Consider the following 24,671-nt stretch of genomic DNA (forward strand, 5'->3'; position numbering starts at 1 on the left):
GCACAGAGCTCTGATTGATGGAGAAATCATGCAGGGAGTGCTGTTTCCTCCTTTATTGCTTGAGCTTGCAGCAGGTTGTTAATCCTGAGTTGATCTGAACACGAACTTCATGACATTTATGTGGAGAGTTCTCAGAGCACTCGTTTGTGTGGAAATTTCACCCCCACCCCCACCCGTACCCATAAACTACTCCACCATTACCAGTGCCAATCAATCCCGAATCCCAAACTAGCACCAGGGCCCATCAACCACCTCCACCAGCACCAGTTCCCATTAACACCCCCACCCGATGAGCAACGGTACCCAGCAACCTCCCCCCATGAGCACCAGTGCCCCATCAATGCTCTCCCATCACTAGTACCCATCAACACCACCACCATTTGCTCATCAAACAACCACCCACCACCACATGTCCATCAACCTCTTCAAACCAACACTCCCTCATCACCACCAGTGCTCAACACTCCCCCCACCACCACCACCACCAGTGCCCATCAATCCCTCCCCCTGCACCCCCATCAACCGCACATCACTTATCCCCTCCAGAGCTCATCATCCGCTCTAATTAACAGGACCCATCAAATACCTGCCCCCTCCCCTCACCTCAACCATCAGGACCCCTCAAGTATCCCTCCACACCAGCACCACTCATCAAACCACCCGCACTCCTCCCCCATCGCCATCATCACACTGGCGGTCTGTCTGGCTCCTCCTTATCCTCTCCAATAATTCTCCAAATTCTTTGTCAGATTCCCCAGTTGTTGGCAGTGAGTCTCGAATACGAGTCTCCATCATCGCTTCTTCCTTCTTGATCCCCGTCCCCGACTATCCAGCTGCCATCCCCGACCATCATGCCCGAATCACTGGCTCGCTCCTTCTGGAGGCGTCGTGTCTGGCCGGAGTTCTCCCATTCGAAGTTGTCCTTCCGTGTTGATCGATGTGACGTGCTCATACAACCACAGGTACAACCACGCGGTGTCGTTCGACCACCGAGGGGCTTTATGTTCGGGACACGTGGCGCGTCCGTGAGCAATGTTCATTCTTCTTTAAGTTGAAACGTGTGTGGATTGAGTGAAGACATTGATGGATTATTCTATTAGCGTAAATCCAGTGGAGACGTACAAAATAACCTTAACTTTAATTCCACAAATTGTGCACGTTGAGGTGAGAAGAAAATGAGACGATCCGCTCAGCACCCTCATTCATGACGTTTTCGGGCCATATGCTGTATTCATATTACATACGCATAAGAGGGGGGGGGCGGTTGCACACCGATTCCAATTCATTCACACTTATTTTGGAGGAGACTGCTGATTTCCGAATGGTACTGTCGCTTGTTGTGGTCCTGAAAGATCGTTGTGGTACCTGTGCAGGCAGGTATGAATGGTGCAGCCACAAAGGGAAGCGTGGGTTTCACAGAAGACCTTTTCGGGGCATTCTTCCATCTTCTTCCGCATGCAGTTCAAGGCTGTGGGGTAGCACCATTGGTTGAGGGTGCTGATGCATTGCCCCCTGTATGTTTGAGCAGGCATTTGGAATTCAGGGTGGCTGTAATAATTCACCCACTCTTCGTGAAGGACCACGTGGAATCTTTAATGTCCACCAACTGATGACAGATGGGACGCCCGTTTAACGTCCATCCGAGAGATGGCACACACATTGATGAATCGCCCTGCCTGTGAAACACCGGGATGGCAGTTTACAGCTTGGTTGGGATTCGAGCCTAGGTTAAACAGCTTTGTGACAGGTGTGCGTATCTCGAGGCCATCATGTCAGCCTATTCTTACATCATTACATATTATTTATTTTTTACCTCATTAAAATATTGGAATATTTAACTCTTTTCCCTGCCAAATCCACCTCAACTCCAATTTGCAATCTCGCGAGATATGTATATCGGAAATTCCATGGAATGGCCACTCAAGTGATTGTAAGTAGCTTAATTGTTTAAAAATGTTCCTCACTTGTTTATCTTATTCCTGATGCAAAAATATTTTTTGATGTACCATACTCTATAGTATAGTCAATACAGAGCATCGGTGCTGCTGAAGCATTTTATTGGCAAGGGTTATACATGGGTGGTTTGACATTGCCTTTGTAGTGTTGTTTGTCTGTGCTCTATCCTTTAAAATGTTTCGCGTCAAGCAAGGAAGCAGCACATACCATTTTTTTTTTAAAAGAAAGTTTTTCGTATGACTGGGTTGGGGTTTGAACCTCTGACCTCCCAAAATCAGAGCGGATGCTCTCGGCCTCACCAATCCCCCAACAAACACGTACACATTGAGAGACAGAAAAGCGTTGTGCAGGATGATGATGATGATTATTCGGGCTTCAAGTCAACTGGCTGAAGCCCTATTGAATTTGTTAGAATTATTATAGTTATTCTACTGACCGATTTTGTGGCAGATCTGGAGGGAAAACGGTTGGATGAAATTCAACGAAACTTAACACCATAATTACTCTTCACCTGAAGTTTATACTTTGAAAATTTTGATGACGTAGGTCACGTGGTATGGCGGCCATATTGGATTTCCTCCAAAACCTAAAAACATCTTCTCCAGAACGGATAACCCGACAGCCTCAAACTTTTGCACACATTTCCGATGTTCCATGGGAATGTTAAGTTGTTAATTTGGTCAAAATCGTTACATAATTTATATGATTAAAATGATGCCGATTAGCCTCATTAAATATGCAAAATATGCAAATGAGAGTTGAAAACATTTAATGACAGATTTAGATAGGACATAAACAGCGGACTCCAAATATGTTTATACTGTGTCTGTATTTGACCTCTGACCTCATTTCCCTGGTCTCTGTTTATGCTTTGACTGAGGCGAGTGATCTCAACCTGAAGGATGCATTCTACGCCACGGTCGAGTCTGTGGTTGATCAGTGCCCCAGACGAGATACACTTCTAGTCTTGGGGGATTTCAATGCATCGACTGGAACTGATAGGGATGGTTATGAGGTGTGTGTTGGTCCCCATGGGTCAGGAACTATGAACCAGAATAGCACTAAGTTCCTTGACTTTGCAAGAAGTCATGGACTTAGGGTGGCTGGTTCATGGTTTCAACGCCCACAAGCTCATCGCTGGACTTGGTATTCCAACGCTGGCGGTGCGGCAAAGGAGATTGACCATGTTCTCATTGACGGTCGCTCTAGGATGATCCAGAACTGCAGGGTCTACCGGAGTGCTCAGTTCCTCAATACTGACCACCGGCTTGTTGTCGCAACTCTAAAGCTGCACCTTAAATCCTGGAGAATGGTACCATCCCAGCCTAGGCTGGATGTTGGCAAGCTCAGGGATGAGAGAGTAGCTGAGGAGTTTGCGAACAGGCTGAGTGGACACTTGGGGGTCTGGGTGCTTTGGGGGGTCCTGAATAGTTGTGGAGTGCCTTCAAGACCACCATCCTTGAGGTTTCCGGTGGATGTCTTGGAACTCACCGCAGGGCAAAGAAGAATTTTGTCTCCCAAGAGACACTGGATACCATTGACCAGAGTCGCAGGGCCAGGCTGAATGGCAGAGATGAGCTGTTCAGCGAGCTGAGGCGTAAAACTGTACGTTCACTGAGGGTGGACAAGGAGGCCTATGTGCGAGGAATCTGTGAGGGGGTAGAGCATCACCTGTGGACAGGTGATTCTCGTCCCGCTTACAGGGGAATTCGCGCATTGCGTTCATCCAAGCCCATCCCTCGGAGCACTGCAGTTCGAGCAGAGTGGTAGGCTCTTGACAGAGGAGTCTGAAGTGAAGGCCACTGGGCCGGTTACTTTGAGCGGTTGTACCAGGCTGATCCCCCAGCTGTCGAGTTGGACATCAAGGGTGTTACAATCCCTGTTGCTGACCCTCGAATCAACTGTGGTCCACCTTCGCTTGTGGAAACATGGGCTGCGATGAACCGGTTGAAACAGCGTAAAGCTCCAGGGATCTGTGGCATCCATGCTGAACTTCTCAAGGCTGGTGGAAATGCTGCACTCGTGTCGTTGCATGCAGTTTTGTGCTCTGCCTGGAACACAGGCATCATCCCAACTGATTGGAAGAGGGGCCTTGTTGTTCCTCTCTGGAAAGGGAAGGGTGATCGCCAAGACTGCAACAACTACCGAGGGGTGACGCTGCTCTCAGTGCCGGGCAAGGTCTTTGCTCGGATAATTCTAGATAGGGTTCGCCACCATCTGCTTGAGCACCAGCGTCCAGAGCAGTCAGGCTTTACACCAAAGAGGTCAACGATTGACCGTATCCTTGCCCTTCGTGTCCTCACTGAACGCAGACGAGAGTTTCAGCAGGGGCTGCTTGCAGCCTATGTTGATCTCTGTAAAGCGTTCGATTCAGTGAATCGGGATGTCCTCTGGAGGATTCTTGGTCTTCGTGGGGTGCCACCAAAACTGATCGATCTGATGTCTGCACTCTACTCTGGTGCTGAGAGTGCTGTGAAGTGTGGTGGTACCATCTCTGACTTATTTCCAGTTGTTACTGGAGTTCGTCAGGGGTGTGTACTGGCCCCCACGCTTTTCAGCACTTGTATGGACTGGATTTTAGGGAGGATGTCTGAGAGATCAAGCTGCGGTGCATCGTTTGGGAATGTCAAGATCTCGTACCTTGATTTTGCAGATGATGCAGTCATCTTTGCGGAGACTTTAGATATCCTTTTGGGACCCTCGAGGTGCTGAATGAGGAGTCGGAGCCGCTGGGATTATGGGTTTCTTGGGTCAAAACTAAGATCCAGGCTTTCGGTGACATCTTGGATGCTGCTGTCCTGTCTGTGTCTGTTTGTGGTGAGGGTGTTGAGGTCGTGGAGAGATTCACTTACCTTGGCAGTGATATTCATGTCTCTGCTGGCTGTGAGTCAGAGGTCAATAGACGTCTGGGTCGGGCCTGGGGAGTCATGGATTCACTGGATCATGGGGTGTGGGGCTGCCGGTACCTGTGCGGGAGGACGAAAGTCCGAGTCCTCAGGTCCTTGGTACTTCCAGTGTTGCTCTATGGATGCGAGACTTGGACTCTGACCAAGGATCTGAGACGGAGACTTAATTCCTTTGGTACCAGGTCTCTTCGGAGAATCCTTGGCTATTGCTGGTCGGATTTTGTGTCCAACGAGCGGTTGCTGAGAGAGACTCGGATGAGATTTGTTACCTGCATAGTCCGTGAGTGTGAGTTGCGGCTGTATGGACATGTGGCTCGTTTTCCTGACGCTGATCCTGCTCACCAGATTCTCTCAGCGGGGGAGTCTCGTAAGTGGAGCAGGCCAGTGGGCCGACCACGTGCCTCGTGGTTGCAGCAGGTTGACCATCATCTCAAGGAGATGGGGATGGGCCTGGCATCTGCCTGGGGGATAGCCAGACGGAGGCCCCTGGAGTACCGGCGGAAAGTGGATGCAGCGACGCGCTGTTCTGGCACATGCTCCCATACCTGACCCTAAGATATGTCGAGGGATCTTCCAGGGAGACAGCCTTTCACCCCTCCTGTTTTGCTTGGCCCTGGAGCTCCTGAACAACCTCATTGATGAGCAAGGACATGGATATATCCTCGCATCAAATAAGAGAACATCCAAATAGATAACAAAGGTGACATCTATTTTACATGGATGATCGAAAGCTCTCTGCATCAAACGACGAAAAATTGGCAGAACAACTCAAATTAGTGAAACTGTGCTCTGATGACATTCAAATGAAATTTGGCTAAGACAGGTGTGCCAAGTGTAAATTCATACAAGGAAGACCAACAAAAATGGACGACAAAAATTGACACAAATACAGCAGCTAGACAACGAAGCATCTTGCAAATACCTGAGAGTAGAAGAAGGCCACCAAATATGTCACAAACAAATGCGAAAAACAATTACCAAGGAACACCTACATAGAATGAGGCTGATCCTGAAAGTGTACTTTTCTCCAAGGAACAAAATCAAAGCCATCAACCAACTCGCATTTCCAGTATTCCAGTAATTATAGCTGTGGAGTAATAAACTGGCCAGAATTAGAAATCAATCAACTGAATATCAAAATAAGGAAACGTCATTATTCACAAAATGTTTCACAAAAATCAATGCATCTCGAGAAGAGGAGGTTGCGACCTGATGGGGCTCAACCAAGAGCACATAATGACAACTGTCGGATTGGCTGAATACTTGAAAAAAAGTGCAACAAGCAACCAAATCCAGTTGTAAGCAAACATGAAGACACCAAATCAGAGAAGGCATCCCCAACCCACCGAGCAAAAAATTTCCAAAGACAGGTGTGAATGGAAGATGTCACACAATAAACTGAAAGAACAACAAATACAGCCCCAACAATTGCAAAAAAAAGACAAAAGAAAAATATAAAACAAAATGTCAACAGATATACACCGACAACTGGAAAAAATGAGGAGGAAGGTATTAAGAAAAATAAATAAATAAAAGAGTTGGACGGATTGGTTATAGACAAAGAAGGATCACTGGAATGGTTAAGAGGTCAGCTGAATTGTGAAAAAGAACAAATTAATCATTATGAATGCCCAAGACCAAGGACATGACATGAATGGCTTTAAGAAAACAGTGGGGATGAGTCAATCGGACAAGTGCAGTTTCTGCAAGGTAGAAACAGAAAGTAGGAGCCACATCCTTTCGGGATGTAAAAAACACTCATGTCAAAGTAGCTGTACACCCAAAGTCACAACAAGGTATGTCGAAAAATCCACTCCAAAGTCTCAATATCCCAGTTCCAGAAAACTCATGGAAATGTGAATCAAAAGCAATCGTTGAAAACAAGGAGGTAATGCTCACATATGACCTAATGATCCCATCAAGCGTAAACATAGAAAACAAAGCATTGTGACCGGATAGAGTACTGCGGTACAAAAAAATAAAAGACGGCATTGCTCATTGAGGTGTCAGTACCCAGCAATATTTTGGTCCAAACGATGCAGAAATCAAGAAAAATAACATTCCAAGACCTCAAAAATGAAGTGAAAAGATCCTGGAGGTTGAAGAGCGCCAAAATTGCACCAGTGATTATTGGAGCAACAGGGATGATGAAGAAGAATTTGAGATCAGCATCTAAAAAGGCTGTGATGAATATCACATTAACAATCTCCCCCTCTTCGCTCCTCACACCGCCAAATTTTACACACATCCCTAAAGTGGATGTGGACGGCCTTTGCTTTCTCGTGTTCTATATATTTTAAAAATTATATCTTTCGCGTGCAATTTTTCAAAGCAATAAAATGCTTCATGTTTTATGTATTTTGGTGTGGATTAAATCCATCTGTTATTAAATTCGGCTTATGGTATATTCTACTGCTCCCCCACCCAACCCTGGCTTTTGTCTCGGTCCATTATGCGGATTACCACATCTCATGTGGAAATGTCGATGCGATTATAGTTTTAAAAATAATAAAATGCTTGATGTTTTCTATATTTTGTTATTTTGGTTTGGATTAAATCCATCTACGTAATTCAATTGTTTTAATACTTGTTACCTCCGCCACTGAAGGTGAAGGAGGTTATGTTTTCACCCCGTTCTGTCTGTCTGTCTGTTTGTTTGTTTGTTTGTTTGTTTGTGTACAAGATATCTCGAAGTTGGGGACTGATCTGGATGAAATTTTGTGGACAGGTTCGGTGTGTGGTGAGGACGAACTGATTAGATTTTGGTGTAGATCCGACTACGGATCTGACGACAAGAATATTTAAAGTGATTCTTTACCATTAAGAGATAGGGCTCAAAAGCGATATATAGCATATCTCAAAAATGTATTGGGCCAGATATGTTCTTATGGATCAGGCATTATGGGGCGCTCTACCGAGTGCCCTTCTCGTTTCAGTTGATTTGGGTGATGGTTTGGATATGTATCACTTTTGGAATGGTTCTGTCCAGTATCCATTTCACCCCCCCCCCACCCCCGCTCCCCTCCGCCCCCGCCCCCACTTTCCCACAATCCTGGGCTGGTTCAGTTAAGTCCTCATTCACGCTCGATTTATTTTCCTCATAGAGCGATTAATGTTTGATGTGCTTTTAAATTTTGGGTTGAGTACACTAGCCCAGAGAGAAAGTAACTTCCTCGCGTTGGAATCACCATCATAGCTTCAGCAGTTATTGAGGTAGGTGAGGCTACAGTTTTACATTTTTTGAGAGGCGAAGAACCACAAGGAGAAGTCGTACAAATTGGCGATTTAGCATCTCTCGTTGTGGGACTTTAACAATCCATTCTGGCGTCTTTTTAAGTCTCGGTAGTTCATAAAAGGAATGGCTGTTAAATGCTTATGACTTCACCCATAAGGAGTTTATGAGCGTATCATTGTGTACACCTTTGAGTGGGCAGCCATTTTTTTGCTTGTATCATATCTCGATTATGGAGTACTACTGTATTCCATGATATACACATATTATACATGAATTGGTGTTCTGTGTATTATACCTGACATATTGTACTGTATTTTATTTACACATATTATATCTCACACTGTATGTTATCTGTGTATTATACATGACATATTGTACCGGGCGTAGTGGCGTGCACCTGTAATCCGGCTACTCGGAGGCTTGGGTTGGAGGATCGCTTGAGGACGGGAGCTCTGCGCTGGGCCGTGCAATGAGAGGGTGTAGGGCAGCCCGGAATCATGGTGAAACCCAATCTTTATCCCTGTGTCGTAAGAGGCGACCAGGGTTGCGTCAGGAATGGCATCCGGCGTAAAACCTATGCCAAATCAGTATGCGGATCATAACTGATGATCCGCTGTGGTGACCCCTAACGGGAGCAGCCAAAAGAAGAAGAAGAAGAAGAAGATACATGACATATTGTACTGTATTTTATTTACACATATTATACCTCACACTGTATGTTTTATATATACACACATATTATCTAATTAAATCTATAAAGCTCTTTCAAACCACTGACTGACTGTCTGACTGATATTAAAGATCGGTGCCTTCCTGGTGACATAGAAAGCTGAAATTTTGCATGCCGATGGACATAGAAGCCAATACACCGAGGAAAAAAAATCACAGAATCGTCGGACAACAAAAATGAAAATATAAATAAATGAAAAATATGCAGGTGAACAACCTGAGACAATGGGGAAACAAGGTAATTTTGTGTGCCAACGGACATCGAAGTCGATACGCCAGAAAAAAAATCGCAGAACCGTTTGAAATCATCCGTAAATGAAAATATAAATAAATGAAAAAAAATGAAAATAAGTAAGTGGAAAATCAAATGCAGCTGAGCGACTCGAGATAATGGGGAAACACGGTTATATTATATTCACACACATTAAACTGTATATTGTATACACATATTATTACACTGTATATGATATACACACATTATTCTGGATATAATATTGTTGTGGGCCAGGTATCGGCGACGAGCACGACCGCGAGGTGGAGCAGAAGAGTCGGCTCCTCCGAACACCCGGAATTCAGATCGTAACCCTCGGATAACTCTGAAGGTACGGGTCCCTTACAGGACCGTGAATCGTCAATAATTCAACCACGTGGTAGTGTTATTTGCCAAACTTCAAAATACCTAGAGGCCCACGTGGCGAGCTCCCGAGGAATTCACACCCTCGACGGAGCTCGAACGGGACGAGCCGTTTCCGTGCTCGACCCGTGCGTAACCCGAGCGGATGGTTACCGAGGTCCCGTTGGTCCAAATGCACAACTACAGCAGCAATGGCCATTTTAATCACCCAACACGTACAGTGTTAAACCAGTGAAGGAAAGGACGAGGGTGAGCTGAAACAGTCAACAACAGGGATATTTATTAACAATAATCGGGGGAACGAGGGAAGCATGTAAGGGCAGAATTATCATGACTACGCAATGCAAGTATGTACAAGGCACTTAAACAATTCCTACTTATAGACTGGGCCCACAGACACACACATGCACACACAAAAGAAACGGACCCAAATGTTCTTTATTCGGCTCTCCAGGCACGGAGGATAGTTCGGCTGGGAGTCAGGACGGCTGGCAACCTGGCCGCGAGCGCGCGGCTGGACGTCCACCCCTTCCCGGAGCTCCGGTCGCCAAAAGACGGAGCAGGGCAGCCAGACTCAGACCAGCGCCAGCGATGAGATGAGGCCAGATCAGCATCAAGCAGATCAGACCAGCGTCGAGAGATGTGATCCGAGAACCAGACAAGCGCCAGCGAGATGTGATCCGAGAACCAGACCAGCGTCGAGATGCGATCAGAGAACCAGACCAGCGTCGAGATGCGATCAGAGAACCAGACCAGCGTCGAGATGCGATCAGAGAACCAGACCAGCATCGAGATGCGATCAGAGAACCAGACCAGCGTCGAGATGCGATCAGAGAACCAGACCACGCGCTCGAGCTGACTGGGCGCAATTATTTGTTCTCCTTTCTTTTGTCGTCCTTCTCCGGTGCAGTCCGCTCATGCGTGGCCTGCTCTCATTTGGCGGACCGCGTGTCACGCGGCTCCGCCTTCTTGCAAAAGACCGCCCCGGCTCTGATCCGCTCGTCGCCCATTGGCCGCAAAATGACGCATTCTCTCATTTGGCGCCAGGCCAGAACGAAACGCTTCATGAGCGCGTGAACAGCACGGGCAATTCCTCGAGCAGTGTTGTTGTTGGTGTAGTCATAAGTGTAAAAATCCTATCTATAAAATATCTTCGCAGTGCATGTTCACTTAAATTCCCATTTGACAGAGGGGATGGATTCTAACTAGAAACACATACTTATCGAAATAGCTAAGCTACGGGGACGGCTGTCTGTCTGTGTGCACAGGGCTTCCAAATTCGTAACAATATACACATATTATACTGGATATTATTTTCACACACATTATACTGTATATTATATACACACATTATACTGTATATTATATTCACACACATTATACTGTATATTGTATACACATATATTACACTGTATATGATATACACACATTATTCTGGATGTAATAGACACATATTATACTGTATTGTTGCGGAAATGGGCCTTAGTATGCTATTAAATATAGGATTAGCCCAGACCCCCCATTAAATGCATGTTTAGTCAGGTTGTTCGGTAAATGGACGCTACATGTGTGTCGGGAGGTGTAGGATGCATGTTTATTGTTCGTACATTGGTGGTGTACCGAGAGCTTCTTCTTCTTCCTTCCCTTCTCCGGACGAGGCCCCGCCCAGTCGGCTGAGAAGAAGTGGTCTCGAGAAGGAAGTGAAGCTGAGGTGAGGAGCGAGGGGGCTTCGAGGCGAGCGAGCGAAGGAAAGGCAGTGTGGATCTGCGACGAGAGCGCTGAGGTCGAGTCTGCCATCGGCAGTAGGAAAAACTGCATGAAGGTTTTCGCGATCGGTTTTTCGTAAAGAGCGAGCCGAGAGAAGGGCAAGGAAGGGACTGAATGAGGTCTGTCTGCCATCGGCTGGGAGAGGATCTGCTTGAGGTCGAGTGTGCGATCGGCAGTAGGAGGAACTGAACCTGAGGGTCGAATCTGCCGAGGGAGTAACTGAACCTGGGGTCGAGTGAGGATTCTGCTGTATAGAAATGACTAGTGGGAGGTTGCAATCTGCGTCAAGAGGAACTGGCTGCTGTGGGAGCCGGTGATCGACTTTGAGGAGGTCATCGATGGGTTCAACCTGCGTCTAACCACGGAGCCTCTGTCCCGACTCACGGCTCGACACATTTGCCGATCCGCCTGCTGGAGCCCAACACCTCAATTTGGCCTGATCTGGTGAACAGGCCAGGCCTGAACGTGTATACTGGACCTTGTGAGAGACCAGCTGAGACCCACCATCGATCTGACGGTCTTGTGCCGTCGACATTACGTGGGGTCAGAACGCGCTGAGGAGGGCGTGTGCAAGCGGTGCCTTGAGAAGAAAGAGTACGGCGCCGCCATCTTGCCACGCGGTGTGCTCGAGCTTGGGGCTCAAATCCGTGGACATCGGCTTGTCACGAGCCACGTTCGTGCCTTTGACACTTTCCTCTCGTCCATGAAACATCACCAAGTACTCTGTGTCTTGTCTGCATGCTGTCCATGTCTTGTTTGCATGTCGTTTCAGGTTTATCTCGTTAGAGTTCCCTTCGAAACCCGTAATCCGTAGCTCACTAGTTAAGAACGGGTTATAGATTAATCATAACATTGTCGTGAATGCTTTGCTTGTGTTGTGTTCCCCGATGTCCCCCAATAAATCTGGCTGATTCGTATGAAGTTGCCGCTTTGAATAAATTTGTGCCGCGTCGAGGAACGATCCGCTCGATTTGGATATAAAAACCAAAATGGTTACAGGCTGGTAGACTCCGCTCGGTCTCTGACAAAACCAGTCTGTACCTGGGGTCTATTTTCCCAACTGGTAAGGTCCAGGGGTACGTTGGTATCGCGATTCGAGACACGTGACCCGAGGCCTGTGCCGAACCAGCCGGCGTTATAACCCCGGAGACTGTGGTGGTTAAGGCCCTGTCACACCTTGACGATTTAGCCAACGTATGCCTGACGTATGCAAAATTGGGCTAAAACGCCAGCACACGTCGAATACGTTATGGGTAAGTTTGTTTACGTTAAGAGCACGCTGAAAAACACTGCCATACGTCGTAGTACGCTGGCTTTCATCGTTGTACTTTGCAGTTGTCCTCAAATTTTAGCATGCTTGAAATTTTACGACGTATGCCAGCGTATGACTCACACGTTCCACTACGCTGGCCATAAATTGTAGGCACGTTATGCGAGCGTTGACACACGTCCACACACATTACTTGTAAGTTACTCATAAGTCGAAACACGTCGAGGTAATGATTAGCGTACCCGAAACTTATTTATAACCTTTGAGTAATGTGTTGTAGGCACGTTACACGATCGTTGACACACGTCGAGGCACGTTATGTGACCGTTGACACACGTCGAGGCATGTTATTTGTAAGTTACTCGTAAGTCGAAACGCATCGAGGTAATGCTTTGCGTACCCAAAACTTATTTCTAACCTATGAGTAACGTGCTTTGAACCTATGTGTAACGTACCTCCAACGCATATTGACGTATGTAGACGTATTTGATTGACGTCTTCCGGACGACCACAGAACTTACTGAATGTGTTTCTAATTTACAGTTACCGTATAATGGAATATTGGCAACGTAAAAAAAAAACAACAAGAATAACTTCCGATATTTCGTCACGTCCGATTGCCTCTCCAGTTTGCTCATGTCTTATTCTTAGTTCCTCCTCTGTGAATATTTTCTGTTTGAGGATATTGTCACGTCGACGTCGAAACTTAAAAGCAAATGTCCGAATATATTCATACGATTTCCCGCCCGCCGGCGTGCGAACGACCGCGTCTAACCAATAGCAGTCGCTTCGCCCACCGAACGGACAATTCAGTCGCGACTTTCCAGAACAACGCCGAAAACCAGTCACGGGTGTGCTCCAAGCGCACACCATGGCCTAGTCAATATTCTACCCGCGCACGACAAGGTCAATCGCCGAATTGTCGATATACCTAATTATTCGCGCGGGCAGCCTACCGAGAGACCGTACCTCAGCGAGGTCTGCTCGGACACAAACCGTTTAAGTGGTTCGTTCCGTTCTGGGATAACCGAGCGGGGTATTATCGCGAGACCTCGCTGGACCCGATTCTTTTATCGGCTATCAAAAAGCCCACTACCATTCTGAAATGCAATATGGCGTTTCAATGGGGAAAATGACACGACGAACAGGTTCACATTGAAATAAGCACATTTATTATTTTACACGTATACAAACAATCATGCAATGAATTGGTGAAACACGCATGCAGTTGATTTGTGATTAATGCGGGACGAGACAAAAGACGCGAGCATGGCGAAGCGCTACAACCGTCTATAATTAATCATGTACAGTCACTTTACAGTTTCTCTACTTAACGGGACACGGTGCCACAACTTCCACACAAATAAAAGCAAGGAAAAGAACCCCTTAAAGAAAAGGGGGTCAGACTGGACCCCTTAGGGTCTTTATGTCCAAGGAGCTTGGTTGACCGAAGGAACTCCAAGAGGCTGCCGCAGGTTACCTCGACCCTCGTGGTGACTTGCTTGGGCGTCCCTCTTGGACCCTCTCCAGCTCCTCACCGACTGCGGGGACCCCAGACTCCAGGCTCCAGCACGGCTGCCCACAACTCCACACTCTCACACGAGTCCAGACCTCCACTGACTGATCTTCTACTCGCCTCTCCACTTGCTTCTCCTCGACGACCCACCACTCAGTTCTCCTCGATGACACACACATTTCGCTGCGGTCAGCGCTCGCTTTTATCTCCACGGCCCTCGTCCCCTCCCTTCCAGCATGCACGTGAAGCTTCCAGAAGCGGGGCGTTTTCCTCGCCGAATCGGGGCCTTTCTTTTGCCTTTGCCATAGCTTTCGTTTTTTTTCCGCACGTGTTTGTCGTTGGGGGGAGGGGTGAGGCCGTCGTCCGTTCTCCCCCGATGAATGCCAGGCTTCTCGCAACCGTGCTGAGGTGGAAATGCGGTGGTGGTGTGGTTGGTGTTATGGTGGCGTGGCTGGCGTTTTGTGGTGGTCTTGATGGTGGTGTGGCTGGCGTTCGTGGTGGTCGGGAGGGTGGTGTGGCTGGCGTTTGTGGTGGTATTGAGGATGGTGTGGTTGGGTGGTGGTGGTTAAGGTGGTTGTTGTGAAGGCGGCTGTTCGTTGTCTGTGGGGATGTTGGTGGTTGACGAGAAGGTGGTTGTGGTGATCGTAGTTGTTGTGGTTGGTGGCGCTTTGTGGTGGTAGTAATGGCGGTTGGTCCAAAATAACGATAGTAAAAGAAAAACGGCTAACTCAAAGGTCACAGTCCGGGTGACATGAATAAATCCCATTAGACAACGGTGGGGAAATCTAACTGAACACGGACTTATCGGCATAACTGAACTAAGGACCTATATGGTGTTCTGCGAATTTCCACAGCCGTAACAATATTTTAAAATTCATGATAGACTAAAAAAAAAAAAAAAGTAAAACAACAATAACAACAACTTCAGATATTTCGTCACGTGCCTTCACGGAGCCAAGGAGAAAAAAGAAAATGTGCCTTGACGGAGAAAATAAGTTTCGGGTATGCTAAACATTACGTCTGTGTTTCGACTTATGAGTAACGTACAAGGAACTTGTGTTGACGTGTGTCAACGATCGCATATCGTGCCTACAACTTATTCCCAGCATAGCGGAACATGTGAGCCATACGGCGAGTATGTCGTAAAATTTTCATCATGCTTGAAATTTCACAACGTACTAAACGTACCACGAAATATGGCAGCGTACTTCATCGTTTTTCAGCATGCTCTTAACGTATACACAACTTACCCATAACATATTCGACGTGTGCCAGCGTTTTAGACACATTTTTTCATAGGTCGGCATACGCTGGCTAAATCAAGGTGTGACTGCGTGGTTGACACTTCCAATTCTCAGGCGGTTATGATTTAAATCGACGTGCGGCAGGTTTTTAACAGGCTACGCCACGAGTTCGTCGGCGATACGTGCAGCGCGCTATGCCTAAGTTAAACTATCGTTGGGCATAGGTTGTGAACGCTGACAACAGGCTAAGCATTCGTTGGAATAAGTTATCTATAAGACAACGAAACATTCTGTGGCCGTTACTAATATGTTATGCATACGACCAACACGTTATGAATACGACCAAAACTTAAAAAAAACATCAAAATTTCAGTGTACGCCAACGTTTTACATACATTTTTATACGTTGCCATTGCTGGCTAGATCATCGAGGTGTGTCAGCGCCTTTAGGGTGGCGCCGAATCTGTAACATTTGGCTGTCGAGAGTAGGGTGCAAAAACCCAAACTGGTTACCGACAGTGATTGACACGCTCGTCTGAAACCCGCCACCACTGAATCCTCAACAGTTTATTATATACACACATTATACTGTATATTATATTCACACACATTATACTGTTTTTTTATACACACACATATGCTGTATATTGTTACGGTTGTGGAAATTCACAGATCACCATTCAGGTTCCCCGAAGATAAGGTGTGTCCATGTTAGATTTCCCCACCGATGTATAACGGGATTTATTCATGGTCCGGGCTGTGAATCTTGAGGTAGTGTTATTCTTTCCTCTCTTTATTTTAAACAAACATCTCCTCACCACCTTCTCCACAACCGCCAACATCTCCTCACCACCTTCTCCACAACCGCCAACATCTCCTCACCACCTTCTCCACAACCGCCAACATCTCCTCACCACCTTCTCCACAACCGCCAACATCCCCTGACCAGCATCTCCACGGCACCGCCATCTTTTCACCAACAACATCCCCAACAAACAACATCTCCACAAACGAACACGATGGCATCCTCGACAGCGGAAAAGTGATTTCAAACACGGCCGCGCGTGACTTGCAAAACGGATGAAAACGATGAAAGGGGCGGAGCCAGCCAGGGGTGAAAGTTCAAGGGTGAAAGGGGCAAGCGCTGCCTTCGGGTGGCGAAGCCTACAGCGGCTTCACCTCCGGGCTATAAAAAAAGGCGCGTTTCGACGCCGAGAGTCGAGTTGGTCGGTGGAGGCAGTCGAGTTGGTGAGTCCAGTCAGAAGTTGGTCGGTGGAGGCAGTCGAGGTGTTGAGTCCAGTCAGGAGTTGGTCGGCGGAGGCAGTCGAGTTGGTGAGTCCAGTCAAGTTGCTGTTTGGTTGGAGGAGTGGAGTTCTTTCGTTGTGGGAGCCAGCCAAGTCACCAAGTTGTTGGTCGTTGTTGGCCGTTGGAGTCAGCAGCGAAGTCGCCAGCCGGAGAGAGGTCGCCAGCTGGAGAGAAGTCGCCAGCCAGCTATATAACAGTCCGAGCGACGCTGAGGAGTGAGCGGGCTCTTAAAGAGCATCAACTCAAAGAGCAAGGCCCGTTCGCTCCTCTGAAGCGTCGTCGGCCAGGCCCGATCGACCAGGCCGCGCTGCTAGACCCTGGACCAACCAAGCCGCTGTTACAACAGCTGCCGCTTTGACAACAGAGACATACGGAGGGTCGCCGACAAAAATACCATCGAATCGCCTCAAGGGCGCAAAGGTAACCTGCACGGACGGCCTCGCGGATCTCCTTCGGTCATCCCAGCTCCGAGGAACATGAAAGGCTTACGAGCCCAGTTCTATCTTTCTTTTCTGGGGTTTTTGCATGAAAGTCTGTGGCGCCTTGTCTACCAAGTAGAACTGATTAAGTGCATGTACATAATAAATAGATATCGGCTGTAGGTTTTTACTCGTGTCTCGTCCCCCACCCCCATTCATTGCATTGCTTACGTGTACAAATAAATGTCCCCATTGCTGAATGTCACCTGGTCGTTGCGTCCCTTCCTCCATTGACTGCCATAATTGCGTTCGGAATAATTAGCTTGCTGATTAATAGCCGATAAAATGTACATCTGGTCCGATGGGGCTTGACAATTTAAAACCGCTCGGCAATCGCAAACGGAACGAGCTGCTTAAAGCGGCTCGTTTTCGTGCAGGTTCCGTTGAGGTATAAATCCCTGGCATTTCTGTCTGCGCGAATAATTAGGTACATCGACAATTCGGCAATCGACCCTGTAGCACGTGGACAGAAGAGTTGGCTGGTTTATGGTGTGGTTAACAACACCCGTAGCTGGGTTTTGGCGTTGATCCGAAAGCTACGACTGGATTGCTCGTTCGGTGGGCGCGCACGGCCGCAATCGAGTAAAAGGCAATAGCCCGCACGCAGGGCGGGTGAAAATCCACAACAATATTATATACACATATATTACACTGTATATGATATACACACATATTATTCTGGATATTATATACACATATTATACTGTATATTATATACACACATTATACTGTATATTATATTCACACACATTATACTGTATATTGTATACACATATATTATAATGGATATTATATGCACTTATATTATACTGTATATTATATACACATTATACTGTTTTTTTTTATACACACACATTATACTGTATATTATATACACACACATTGTACTGTTTTTTTATACACACACATTGTACTGTTTTTTTATACACACACATTGTACTGTTTTTTTATACACACACATATGCTGTATATTATATACACATATATTATAATGGATATTATATGCACATATATTATACTGTATATTATATACACACACATTGTACTGTTTTTTATACACACACATATGCTGTATATTATATACACATTATACTGTATATTATATGCACATATATTATACTGTATATTATATACACATTATACTGTATATTATATACACACACATTGTACTGTTTTTTATACACACACATATGCTGTATATTATATACACATATATTATACTGGAACCAAGAACCAAGGACCAGATGGTGGAAGCTGAAGGAGGAAGTCTGTTGCGTGAAATTTAGAGAGGAGGTGAGACAGGCGTTGGATGGTGGTAAAGATGGGTGGGATGATTGGGCAACGACAGCAGAAGTTGTGAGGGAGATAGCTAGGAAGGTACTTGGTGTGACATCTGGACAGAGGAAGGAAGATAAGGAGACTTGGTGGTGGAATGAGAAAGTACAGGAAAGAATAAGGAAGAAGGGGTTGGCGAAAAAGAAGTGGGATAGTCAGAGAGATAAAGAAAGTAGGCAGGAGTACAAGGAGTGGTGGCAAAAGGCAAAAGAGAGGTGGCAAAGGCCAAGGAAAAGGCATATGACGAGCTCTATGAGAAGTTGGATACAAAAGAAGGGGAAAAGGATTTATACCGATTGGCAAGACAGAGGGACCAAGCTGGGAAGGATGTGCTGCAGGTTCGGGTGATAAAGGACATAAATGGGAATGTGCTGACGAGTGAGGAGAGTGTGTTGAGAAGGTGGATGGAGTACTTTGAGGAGCTGATGAATGAAGAAAATGAGAGAGAGAAGGTTCGAAGAGGTGGAGATAGTGAATCTGGAAGTGGGGTGGATCAGTAAGGATGAAGTGAAGACTGCTATGAAGAAGATGAAAAGTGGAAAAGCGGTTGGCTCAGATGGTATACCAGTGGAGGCATGGAAGTGCTTCGGAGAGATGGCAGTGGGGTTGTTAACCAGATTGTTTAATAAAGTCTTGGAAAGTGAGAGGATGCCATGAGAGGATGAAAATTATAGAGGGATAAAGTTGTTTAGCCACACCATGAAGTTGTGGGAAAGAGTAGTGGAAGCTAGGTTGAGAGGAGAGGTGACGATCTGTGAGCAGCAATATGGGTTTATGCCAGGAAAGAGCACCACTGATGCGATGTTTGCTTTGAGAATGTTGCTGGAGAAGTATAGGGAAGGCCAGAAGGAGTTACATTGTGTGTTTGTGGATTTAGAGAAAGCTTATGATAGGGTGCCAAGAGAGAAGTTGTGGCATTGTATGAGGAAGTCGGGAGTGGTGGAGAAGTATGTGAGGATCGTGCAGGATATGTATGAGGACAGTGTGACAGCAGTGAGGTGTGCAGTAGGAATGACGGACCGGTTTAAAGTAAAAGTGGGATTGCACCAAGGATCGACTCTGAGCCCTTTCCTGTTTGCAATGGTGATGGACAGGTTGACGGACGAGATCAGACTGGAGTCCCCATGGACTATGATGTTCGCGGATGACATCATGATCTGTAGGGAGAGTAGGGAGCAGGCTGAGGCGAGCCTCGAGCGGTGGAGGTACGCACTGGAGAGAAGGGGAATGATAGTCGGTCGGAGTAAGACAGAGTACATGTGCGTAAATGAGAGGGAGGGTGGTGGTATGGTGCGGTTGCAAGGAGTTGAGGTGGGGAAGGTGGATTGGTTTAAATACTTGGGATCAACTGTCCAAAGTAACGGAGAGTGTGGGAGAGAAGTGAAAAAGAGAGTGCAGGCAGGATGGAGTGGGTGGAGAAGAGTTGCAGGAGTGATTTGTGACAGAAGGGTAGCTGCAAGAGTGAAGGGGAAAGTATACAAGACGGTAGTGAGACCAGCTATGTTGTATGGTTTGGAGGCGGTGGCACTAACAAAAAGACAGGAAGCGGAGCTGGAGGTGGCTGAGTTAAAGATGCTGCGATTCTCGTTGGGAGTGACGAGGATGGATAGGATAAGAAATGAGTATATTAGAGGGACAGCGCAGGTAGGACGGTTTGGAGACAAAGTGAGAGAGGCGAGATTGAGATGGTTTGGATATGTGCACAGGAGGGAAACGGAGTATATCGGGAGAAGGATGTTGAAAATGGAGCCGCCAGGCAGGAGGAGGAGAGGAAGGCCAAAGAAGAGGTTCATGGATACGGTGAGGGCGGACATGCGGGTGGTTGGAGTGTCAATGGAAGATGTGGAGGATAGAGCGAAATGGAGACGGTTGATCCGCTGTGGCGACCCCTAACGGGAGCAAGCCGAAAAAGGAAGGAGAAGAAGATATATTATTCTGGATATTATATACACATATATTATACTGGATATTATATACACATATATTATACTGTATATTATATACACATATTATACTGTATATTATGTACACAAACATATGCTGTATATTATATGCACTTATATTATACTGTATATTATATACACACATATTATACTGTATATTATATACACACATTATACAGTATATTATATTGTATACACATATATTATACTGGATATTATATACACACATTATACTGTATATTATATACACATATTGTACTGTATGTTATCTACACACACATTTTACAGTTTTTTATGCACACACATGTGTTGTATATTATATCTCTATTATAATACCAAGCTTGCACACTAAAAACTCGGCTCGCCATCACACGATCCCTATTAAATTGCTGTGGCACTTGGCGGACATGCCGACAATGTTTGGGAAGTCTTGGCGTTCCATAGTACCACTTGCATTTTGTAGAATGCGTATTTTTGTCATTCCCCGTGTACGGTCTGTCATCTGCTACCAGCTATGTTGTACTGCTATCCCATGCATGTGCATGGGTATCGTTAGTACACATATATTATACTGTATATTATATACACACATATTATACTGTATATTATATACACACACATTATACTGTTTTTTTATACACACAAATATGCTGTATATTATATACACATTATACTGTATATTATATACACACATATTATTCTGTATGTTTTTCCACAGACATTATACTGTACATTATATACACACATATTATACTGAATATTATATACACATATATTATACTGTATATTATATACACACATTATACTGGATATTATATGCACATATATTATACTGTATATTTGTAACACACATTTACTGTATATTATATACACATATTATACTGTATATTATATACACCCACATTATACTGTTTTTTTTTTATACACACATATGCTGTATATTATATACACATATTATACTGTATATTATATACACACATATTATACTGTATATTATATACACACATATTATACTGTATGTTATTTACACACATTATGCTGTGTGTTATATGCTCACATATGCTGTATATTATATTCACACATATTATGCTGTATGTTATATACACACATATTATACTGGATGTTATATACACCCTCATTATACTGTATATTATATACATGCATATTATACTGCATGTTAAATACACATATTATCCTGTATATTATATACACACATATTATACTGTATGTTCTATACACATCTTATCCTGTATATTATATACACACATTATACTGTATGTTATATACACACACATTTTACTGTATGCTATATACATGCATATTATTCTGTATGTTTTTCCACACACATGATACTCTATATTATATACACACACATTATATTGGATATAATATTTACACACATTATACTGTATGTTGTATACACATTATGCTGTATATTTGTAACACATATACTGTATATTATATACACACATATTATACTGTATGTTATATACACACACATTATACTGTATATTATATACACCCACATTATGCTGTATATTATATACACACATATTATACCGTATATTATATACACACACATTATACTGTATATTATATATACCCACATTATGCTGTATATTTTATACACACATATTATACTGTATATTCTATACACCCACATTATACTGTATGTTATATACACACACATTATACTGTGTATTATATACACCCACATTATGCTGTATGTTATATACACACACATTATACTGTGTATTATATACACCCACATTATGCTGTATATTATATACACACATATTATACTGTATGTGAAATACACACATATTATACTGTATGTTAAATACACACTTATTATACTGTATGTTAAATAGACACATATTATACTGTATGTTCAATACACATATTATACTGTATGTTAAATACACACATATTATACTGTATGTTATAAACACACACATTATGCTGTATATTATATACACACATATTATACGTGACGTACTATATATTACTGTCGGACTCTGCAATTCGCATGGGATAGGTTCCTGAAAAATGCCGCAGATGTCGAGGCATTATTATTTTTTTTTTCTATTTAATTTCATTATATTTATTTATTTGTCTTCATGGTTTGGTCTCATGGAATAGCGATTACACAGAACAAATCATGACACAACATAACAAAGGGAACAGCAGGAGAAAGGGGATACACCAACAGAAGGACAGAGGAAGAAAGTAGATGGAGACGACAAACAAGGGATGCAGGTAACATTAAGGGGTAAGGGAAATCGCAAATGGTGGATAATGTGGATAAATCAGCAAAATTGTATTTGATCAATTTGTGATTTTTGTCAAGGTCTGAGGAGAGGGAAGAGGCTGCCTCTGTCAAAAGGATATCAGAAGGATGAATGATGTAATGGCAGAGAGTGGCATCATCAGCAAAGAGATAAAGAGGATTTATGGTGCGAAGCGACGGGTGGTATTTACTAGTCGATAATATGTGTGTGTGTGTGTGTGTGTGTGTGTGTGTGTGTGTGTGTGTGTGTGTGTGTGTGTGTGTGTGTGTGTGTGTGTGTGTGTGTGTGTGTGTGTGTGTGTGTGTGTGTGTGTGTGTGTGTGTGTGTGTGTGTGTGTGTGTGTGTGTGTGTGTGTGTATGTCAGAGACGGAGAGATTTCTCAAGAATGAAAGACATTCCAAGTGTTTGGCCTGTTTGTGATTTTTTTTTTTTTTTTTTTTAATTGTCATGGTCTGAGGAGAGGGCAGAGGCTGCTACCTGTCTGCCAGAAGGATTAAAGATGTCAGGGCAGAGTGTGGAGTTATCATCAAAGAGATAGAGGATTTTCCAGATAGTCAGTGAGATTATTGATGAAGATGGGGCCGAGAAGACTGCCTTGGGGTACTCCAGCCTTGACAAGGAGAGGAGATGAAAGGGTTCCGTTGAGAGCCACACGTTGGCAACGACGGTGGAGGAAGTCAGTAATCCAAGAGTGGAGTTGGCCTTGGATTCCATCGGCATTGAGTTTGGAGAGCAAGGCAGGATGCCAGACTGTATGAAAAGCTCGAGTAATGTCCAGAGAGGCAGCCTGATTCTCATGACTGATATTGAGGGCCTCCATCCATTGTTGGGGGATTCAAAGCAGCATGTCCAAGGTAGAGTGACCAGGTCTGAATCCGAATTGATGATCTGAGATGAGGCTGTTGGAGAAAAGGAATGATCTTTTGTCAACTGCAATGATGGATTCCATGACCTTTCTGATGATTGGAAGGACAGAAAGCTAATTGGGCTGCAGTTAAGGAGATCCGTTTTTGCACCTTTTTTACCTCCACCACCGAAGGTGGAAGGAGGTTATATTTTCACCCCTGTCTGTCTGTCTGTTTGTTACTTGGCAAAATATTTTTTTCGCCACGTATGTTTGTCTGTCTCTCTGTCTGTGTCTGTCTGTTTGTCACACAATTTTTGGCCGTAGTTTTCAAGCAATCATTCTGAAATTTTTTGTGTATGTCGGTGACCGGCCAAGGACAACAACGCATAGTTTTGGTGAAGATCCAATTTCCAGATCTGGATACGACAATTATTTAATTTTAACTAATTCTTCACCATTGAGAGATGGGGCTGAAAATGATAAATTGCATGATATATCAAAAAGTATGATGGATTCGCACTAAACTTGGTCGGACACATTGGGTGTGTGACAAGGACTAATTGATTCAATTTTAGTGAAGATCCGAAACCAGATGCGGATATGAGAATTTTTTTTTAAAACTTTATCGTGATTCTTCACTATTGAGAGATGGGGCCAAAACGATATACTGTATCGCATGATATTTCAAAAAATTATTGGGTCCGATATGTTCTCGTGGATCAGGCATTACGTGGTGGATGTGTGCACTCTACCGACTGCATTTCGAGTTATGTAATGCTGTAATGTTAGCTAATTTCCAATTTTTCAGATGAATTTTGGAGACCAGTCCTGAAATGCAGTAAAAAATAATAATGAAATAAACAAAACTGCAAGTACGTGAAGCGTGAATTTCGAAACAGGTCACACTTTATGACCCACAAATACACAGGGTCTGCGATTAGCGGTGTTCGATAGTATATGCTCACATATTATACATGACATGTTATACAGTATATTATATGCACACACATTATACACGCACACACTACAATAGCCTGGGAACCCCTTAGGGGTGACACACACACACACACTCACACTACAATAGTCTGAGAACCCCTTAGGGGTGACACACACACACACTACAATAGTCTGGGAACCCCTTAGGGGTGAGACTAAAAATACCCTTTACCTCGCCTGCTGGGGTGGGCGTTATGTGGTATTCCATCATGGTGTTG

General features: G+C 44.6%; 1 protein-coding gene across 2 annotated transcripts in view; it reads left to right on the forward strand.

The window, feature by feature from the left end:
* The first annotated feature begins 703 nt into the window (after positions 1 to 703).
* Positions 704 to 24,671, forward strand: part of LOC147008787 (protein rolling stone-like) — a 69,482-nt gene continuing 45,514 nt past the window's right edge. The window contains exon 1 of one of the 2 annotated variants that reach the window (XM_085863616.1): positions 704 to 962. In XM_085863616.1, coding sequence (XP_085719742.1) covers positions 852 to 962 — 111 coding nt within the window. In that variant the 5' untranslated portion in view covers positions 704 to 851. The remainder of the gene's footprint in view (positions 963 to 24,671) is intronic. The other variant, XM_085863615.1, reaches the window with a different exon arrangement.

This window comes from Eptatretus burgeri, chromosome 18, assembly GCF_056783735.1.
Source record: "Eptatretus burgeri isolate ZD-2024b chromosome 18, Ebu_testis_v1, whole genome shotgun sequence".
In the NCBI taxonomy this organism is placed as follows: domain Eukaryota; kingdom Metazoa; phylum Chordata; class Myxini; order Myxiniformes; family Myxinidae; genus Eptatretus; species Eptatretus burgeri.